The sequence below is a fragment of the Salvelinus sp. IW2-2015 genome, unplaced genomic scaffold, assembly GCF_002910315.2.
Source record: "Salvelinus sp. IW2-2015 unplaced genomic scaffold, ASM291031v2 Un_scaffold1427, whole genome shotgun sequence".
Taxonomy (NCBI): Eukaryota; Metazoa; Chordata; class Actinopteri; order Salmoniformes; family Salmonidae; genus Salvelinus; species Salvelinus sp. IW2-2015.
In genome coordinates this window covers 135271-142399 of record NW_019942901.1, presented here as the reverse complement: position 1 = coordinate 142399, position 7129 = coordinate 135271, and the positions used below count along the sequence as shown (strand labels likewise).

Sequence of the window (7129 nt, the reverse complement as noted above, 5' to 3'; positions counted from 1 at the left end):
AAAGTAACATCCACTTCAGACAAATTGCACAGACTCTTAAACTCAGCCAGACAACAGAAATCCCACTACATGTTAAGTACAATTGAAGAGGACACCACTCCGGCACAGCCTTTGATGTGACCAAGTCTGCTGTGAGTCACTGGTGCACTGAGGATCTCAACTGAGAACAATGAAGAAGGACATCAATAAGACTTGATAGGAAGAATGTCATTTACAACAGCTGAGGAATAAATACTCTTAAAAAAAATGAAAAATGAAAAAATTGGCACATTTACCATTAACTGCCCCCCCCCCTGGCATTCCTCCTCCTGTCAGCTGATAGGCCATTATGGTGACAACGACCGTTGCCCTATGCTAGACAGGACCTAATTACAAATGCTATTTTAATACTAACCTGTTGCCGATTCTGTCCTAGCATGACCATCTAGGGACTACTGTACAGTTTCTAGGTCCTTACCTAGAGTTAACCAGCAGCGGTACCAGAATTGTAGCACCTAAGTCCCCAAACTACGCTCGTCAAGTCCCCCAAACTACGCTCGTCAAGTTCCCCCCAAACTACGCTCGTCAAGTCCCCCAAACTACGCTCGTCAAAGTCCCCCAAACTACGCTCGTCAAGTCCCTAAACTACGGTCGTCAAGGCCCCCACAACTACGGTCGTCAATCCCCAAACGTACGGTCGTTCAAGTCCCCAACACTACGGTCGTCAAGTCCCCAAACGTACGTCGTCAGTCCCCGAACGTACGGTCGTTCAAGTCCCCCATAACTACGGTCGTCAAGTCCCCCAAACTACGATCGTCAAAGTCCCCTAAAACTAGCGCAGCAGTCGTCCTAAATATCCTTAATTCGGTCAAGTCCCCCTAAAACTACGTCGTCAAGCCCCTCAAAACTACGCTCGTCAAAGTCCCCCTAACTACCTCCAGCCAAACGTCGTCAAGTCCCACTCGCTCAGTCCCCCAAACTACGGCTCGTCAAGTCCCCTAAACTACGGTCGTCAAGTCCCCCAAACTACGGTCGTCAAGTCCCCGTAAACTTGACGCGTCGTCAAGTCCCCTAAACTACGGTCGTCAAGTCCCCCAATACGGTCGTCAAGTCCCCCAAACTACGTCGTCAAGTCCCAAAACTACCGGTCGTCAGTCCCCCAAAACTACGGTTCGTCAAGTCCCCCCAAACTACGGTCGTTCAAGTCCCCCAAAACTACGGGTCACGTCAAGTCCCCAAAACTGACGGTCGTCAAGCCCCCAAACTACGTCGTCAAGTCCCCCAAAAACTCACGGGTCGTTCAAGGTCCCCTAAACTACGGTCGTCAAGTCCCCTAAACTACAGTCGTCAAGTCCCCTTAAAACTAACAGTCGTCAAGTCCCCCTAAACTACAGTCGTCAAGTCCCCTAAACTTACAGCTCGTTCAAGTCCAACCTAAACTACAGTCTGTCCAAAGCCCCCAAACTACGCTCGCCAAGTCCCGCTAAACTACGGTTCGCAAGTCCCCTTAAACTACGTCGTCAAGTCCGCCTAAACTACAGTTCGTTCAGTCCCCTAAACTACAGTCTCAAGTCCCCTAAACTACAGTCGTCAAGTCCCCTAAACTACATCGTCAAGTCCTCCTGTTTCAGCTAGTTTTCCTGTTATTCTTAATTCCATTAATCAACCAGTTCTTAGAACGTTCCAAACCAATTTGTTTTAAACGAGTCAAGTCTGTCAGGTGTCTGAAAATTATTGATACGCTTTCAGACAGAAAACCGGCATCACACAAAAGGGCGGTTGAGGCCAGGTATAGGAAACACAACTGTAGGCACACACAACATCAGGCTGGCGCTGGACAGATCACAAGGGTTAGCGCAACACCATAGAAGGTCAGCGCAGAACAACCCCCCCCCCCCGGTTCTGTTTGTTTTCATACTGTACCTATACCTCTTGATTATAGCAGATCATATCGCATGGCTTTCAAACAGTTGTTTGGAGGTGCTTGCCATCGTACAGCACCTGTGTGTCTATATGTAAGATACCCTTTACAGTAGATTCTGGATTTCCCACAACAACCGTCATGGATCCGTGGAACGAAACATGTTGATATTATGCATTGAATTTGACTAAACAGTAGCAGCCTTCGATGTGAAAATGTTGCCGGCTGCCACCATGTTGATATGTGTTCGTTGGTTGTAGAGATGCTGAGCTGTGTTCTGGTTGGTGGAAGAGATGTGAGTTGGAATGCTGAGCTGTTTCTGTTGGTGGTGGAGATGCTGAGCTGTGTTCTGGTTGGTGGAGATGTGAGTTGGAATGCTGAGCTGTGTTCTGGTTGGTGGAGATGCTGAGCTGTGTTCTGGTAGGTGGAGATGTGAGTTGGAATGCTGAGCTGTGTTCTGGTTGGTGGAGATGCTGAGCTGTGTTCTGGTTGGTGGAGAATTGGATCATGTTTTCAGGATTGGGATCAATTCCATTGAAGTTCCAGTCAATTCAGGAAGTACACTGAGATTCTAATTCTCTTTATTGCTTTTCAAGAGGACAATTTGGAATTGGAATTGGGTTTACTTTCTGAATTGACTGGAATCAAAATGGCCCCCAACCCTGCATGTTTTATCACTCTGACCTGAGGTCATCACTGCCAATGAGACGGCCCGTCAGTCACATATCATACGGTCAAAGTGCTGTGTAACTGACGGGCACTAGGACCTTTTGCCTGTAAACTAAGAGCATCTGAAATAACACCAACACACCCATTACTATACTGATGTTACCATTCGTTTTGGCAAAGCTACAGGAGAAGAAAGAGTGTTGTATTTGTCACTCCCCTTGGGGACAGTGAGGATATCCGGGACAGACTAGAAGCAGCTTCACAAACATTAGGGTTATGCTCAAGAGGGCCTGGGGAGGAAAACCATTTAGGTAGGGTAGCTTCAGCTCTGGTTACTTAGCAGGGCGGTGACAGGCTTTGTTCCTAGGGAATTGTGGGTAGAGCAGACAGGAAGTGGTCTGGTGAAGTGAATCAAAACCTCCACTGGGCCATTTCCTCTCTCTCTCTCTCTCTCGCTCTCTCTCTACCATCCCTGTCTCTCTCCATCCATCCCTCTATCTCTCGCTCTCCTTCTCCATCCACCCCTCATCACTCACTCTCCCTCCCTCCATCCATCCATCCCCCTCTCCTCCTCCATCCATCCATCTCTCCCACTGTCTCCATTCATCCCTCCCTCTCTCTCAAGACTAAATCATCTGTTTCTTCATATCCTTAATGTCAGCTGATGAGGGTGGCCACAGAGCCAGGGGTTAACTGGATACAGACACACGTTGGAGAAACAGGACATCTCTTGGAACACAAACAAGCAAATAAACAAGATAATGAGTGATCCATGTCCATCCACACTCCCCAGCCATCCGTGACATTTCACCTATTTAGTCCAAATCCCTGTACGTCCTGTGTCTCAGCCAATGAGAGCTCCCGGGTTTGGTTGCGCCCAGTCTCAGTAGAAGGAGTACTGGTTCTCCACAGCTCTGGCCCTGCGTGTTCCGTCTGTCTCTTGGTAGTCCTCCGAGGCACCACTAGAGGGATCTAGCAGACGTTCTGAGCTGTTGCTCCTGCTAACCAGCCCCTCGCCGCCTCCTCCTCCTCCGCTGCCTGGCTCACCACGGGAGAGGGAAGGTAGGGCGATGGGCGAGGATGAGGAGCTGGATGAGATCGGGGTGTCGGAGGGGGGCCCTGCCGGCTGCGAGAACCCAGGGAGGTGAAGGGTTGGCTGGGTCGGGTCAGTCCAGCAGCCTTGGTCCCTGGGTGGGATGGGGAGCTGAGGCACGGTCACATCTGTGTGAGAGCAGTAGAGAGAGACGGGATATCTGTCTGTAAGAAAAGAGCAGTGTTAAAAGGCCTGATACTTTGATAAAACAAACTGTATCTTTCATTAAAATGCCAAACATAAACACAAGTTAAAGTGTTGACGACCTTCTATACCATCACCCTTCTTGGTGGGACAACAACAATAGTGCCACTGATGAAAACACGGCTGAGCAGCGTGTATCAATAACGCTTTTTACACGCTGGACCAACAACCCACTGTGTGTGTGTGTGTGTGTGTGTGTGTGTGTGGTGTGTGTTGTGTGTGTGTGTGGTGCCCAGGGGGAAACAGAGGTCTCTTTGTGAGTGTTGGGTGGGGCCTGAGGCTGGGCCTGTTGTATAATAACCTCTGTCTCCCCGTCTTCCCTATGCACAGAGGGCATTCATGCCCCTGCCAGGTGAGTGGGTGGGTGCGGTGGGGGTTGAGGGGTGGGGTGGGGGGGGCTGGTTAAACATACTAGTTAGCCTTTAAGACGGAGGAAAACATCAGTCTGAGGTCCATCCGCACTGAAGGTTTGCTGTTTTTTTCCCCAACGATTCCTGGACCGAGTGGATGTGTTGTTTCAGCCTGTCCTCTTTCAATAACCACGGGTCAGAGACAGAGCTACCCGGGGGCGCGATCCTCTTTAATAACAGCGGGTCAGACAGAGCTAGGCCCTGGCGGAGCGGTCCTCTTTAATAACACGGGTCAGACAGAGCTAACCCGGGGCGGTGCCTCTTTAATACACGGGTCAGACAGAGCTACCCGGGCGGTCCTCTTTATAACACGGGTCAGGCAGAGCTCCCCCCGGGGCGGGCCTCTTTAATACACGGGTCAGACAGAGCTACCGGGGCGGTCTCTTTAATACACGGGTCAGACAGAGCTACCGGGGCGGTCCTCTTAATAACACGGGTCAGACAGAGCTACCCCGGGCGGTCCTCTTTAATACACGGTCAGACAGAGCTACCCGGGCGGTCCTCTTTAATAACACGGGTCAGACAGAGCTACCCGGGCGTCCTCTTTAATAACACGGGTTCAGACAGAGCTACCCGGGGCCGGTCTCTTTAATAACACGGGTCAGACAGAGCTACCCGGGGCGGTCCTCTTTAATAACACGGGTCAGACAGAGCTACCCGGGGCGGTCCTCTTTAATAACACGGGTCAGACAGAGCTACCCGGGCGGTCCTCTTTAATAACACGGGTTCAGACAGAGCTACCGGGGCTGGTCTCTTTAATAACACGGGTCAGACGAGCTACCCGGGGCGGTCCTCTTAATAACACGGTCAGACAGAGCTACCCGGGGGGTCTCTTTATCAACACGGGTCAGACAGAGCTACCCGGGCGGTCCTCTTTAATACACGGTCAGACAGAGCTACCCGGGGCGGTCCTCTTTAATAACACGGGTCAGACAGAGCTACCCGGGGCGGTCCTCTTAATAACACGGTCAGACAGAGCTCCCCGGGCGGTCCTCTTTAATAACACGGTCAGACAGAGCTACCCGGGGCGGTCCTTCTTTAATAACACGGGTCAGACAGAGCTACCGCGGGGGCGGTCTCTTAATAACACGGGTCGACAGAGCTACCGCGGGCGCGGTCCCTCTTTAATAACACAGGTCGTACAGAGGCTACGCTGAGGGCTGCTCCTCTTTAATAACACGGGTCAGAGAGCTAGCCCCGGGGTGGTCCTCTTTAATAACACGGTGTCAGAGAGCTACCTTTGAGGGCTGCCTCTTTAATAACACGGGTCAGACAGAGCTACCCGGGGCGGTCCTCTTTATGAACATGGGTGCAGACAGAGCTACCCGGGGCGGTCCTTTTAATAACAGGGTCAGACAGAGCTACCCGGGGCGGTCCTCTTAATAACACGGGTCAGACAGAGCTACGCGCCGGGGCGGTCCTCTTAATAACACGGGTAGACCAGAGCATCCCGGGGCGGTCCTCTTTAATAACACGGTTCAGACAGAGCTACCCGGGGCGGTCTCTTTAATACAGGGTCAGACAGAGCTAACCCCGGGCGTCCTCTTTATACACGGGTCAGACAGAGCTACCCGGGGCGGTCCTCTTTAATACAACGGGTCAGACAGAGCTACCGGGGGCGGTCCTCTTAATAACACGGGTCAGACAGAGCTATCCCGGGCGGTCCTCTTGAATAACCCAGGTCAGACAGAGCTACCTGGGTCTGCCCTCTTAATAACACGGGTGCAGAAGCTACCCGGGGTGGTCCTCTTATAATAACACGGGTCAAGAGAGCTACCCTGAGGGCTTGCCTCTTTAATAACACGGGTTCAGACAGACTACCCGGGTGAGGGCTGCCCTCTTAATAACACGTGGTGACAGAGCTACGCGGGGGCGGTCCTCTTTAATAACACGGGTCAGACAGAGCTACCGCGGGGTGTCCTCTTTAATAACACCGTGGTCAGAGAGCTACTCGGGGTGGTCTCTTTAATAACAGGCGGGTCAGACAGAGCTACCGGGGCGGTCCTCTTAATAACACGGGTCCGAGCAAGAGCTACCCGGGCAGTCCTTCTTTAATAACACGGGTCCAGACACGAGCTACCCGGGGCGGTCCTCTTTAATACACGGGTCCGACAGAGCTACCGGGCGCGGTACGCTCTTTAATAACAAGGGTCAGACAGAGCTACCCGGGGCGGTCGCTCTTAAATCACACGGGTCAGACAGAGCTACCGCGGGGCGGCTCCTCTTTAATACACGGGTCGGACAGAGCTACCCCGGGCGGTCCAAACTGATCAGAAATGACAAACTGGTTCTAGAAGACATCTCAACATTGACCAGTTAAGAGAGCTTTAGAGTATATTATATCAAACCTGTGTTCAATGTTTAGAGGTGTGTGGTGTAACCTGTGTGTGTGTGTGTGTACCCGTGTGTGTGGTGTACCTGTGTGTGTGGTGGTACCTGTGTGTGTGGTGTTACCTGTGTGTGTGGTGTACTGTGTGTGTGGTGTAAGCCTGTGTGTGTGGTGTATACCTGTGTGTGTGGTTGTAACCTGTGGGGGTAACCTGTACTTGTACGTAGGAAGCAGTGTGATGTCAGCGGAAGCCCCTGACTCAGAGGGATGGGGTGGGCATGGAAGTGCCTGAGCATATTGACAGGTGTGGAAGCACAGATGCATGGACATGACACTGGCCCGTTACCATTCACCGCAGAACGCAGGTGCTTGGGGAAGCGAGAGGAGAAGAAGGGGAAGGGGGGAGAGGGGAATTGTGGAGTAATGTAATTAATGTAAGAGAGAGAGAGGGAAAATAAGGAGGTGAAGAATAGAGAGAGGGGAGAGGGAGAAGAGAAGGGAGAGAGAGAAGAGGTAGAGTAGGA

The 7129-nt window shown here is 51.7% G+C and overlaps 1 protein-coding gene and 1 long non-coding RNA gene across 4 annotated transcripts in view; one reads left to right on the top strand and one right to left on the bottom strand.

Moving 5' to 3' along the window:
* Positions 1-501: 501 nt before the first annotated feature.
* Positions 502-1336, top strand: LOC139024369 (uncharacterized). Of its 3 annotated transcripts, none has more exons than XR_011475649.1 (3): positions 502-543; positions 950-1068; positions 1285-1336. It is a non-coding gene; the product is annotated as an uncharacterized lncRNA (long non-coding RNA). The 3 variants fall into 3 exon arrangements; XR_011475647.1 differs by lacking the exon at positions 502-543 and adding an exon at positions 618-638 and having other exon boundaries at positions 974-1068; XR_011475648.1 differs by lacking the exon at positions 502-543 and adding an exon at positions 754-800 and having other exon boundaries at positions 974-1068.
* A 965-nt stretch (positions 1337-2301) lies between these two features.
* LOC112070793 (SH2B adapter protein 2) overlaps positions 2302-7129 on the bottom strand; it is a 35653-nt gene continuing 30825 nt past the window's right edge. Inside the window, 3 exon segments of the mRNA XM_024138244.2 lie at positions 2302-3822; positions 6823-6868; positions 6871-6973. Coding sequence (XP_023994012.2) covers positions 3453-3822; positions 6823-6868; positions 6871-6973 — 519 coding nt within the window. The 3' untranslated portion in view covers positions 2302-3452.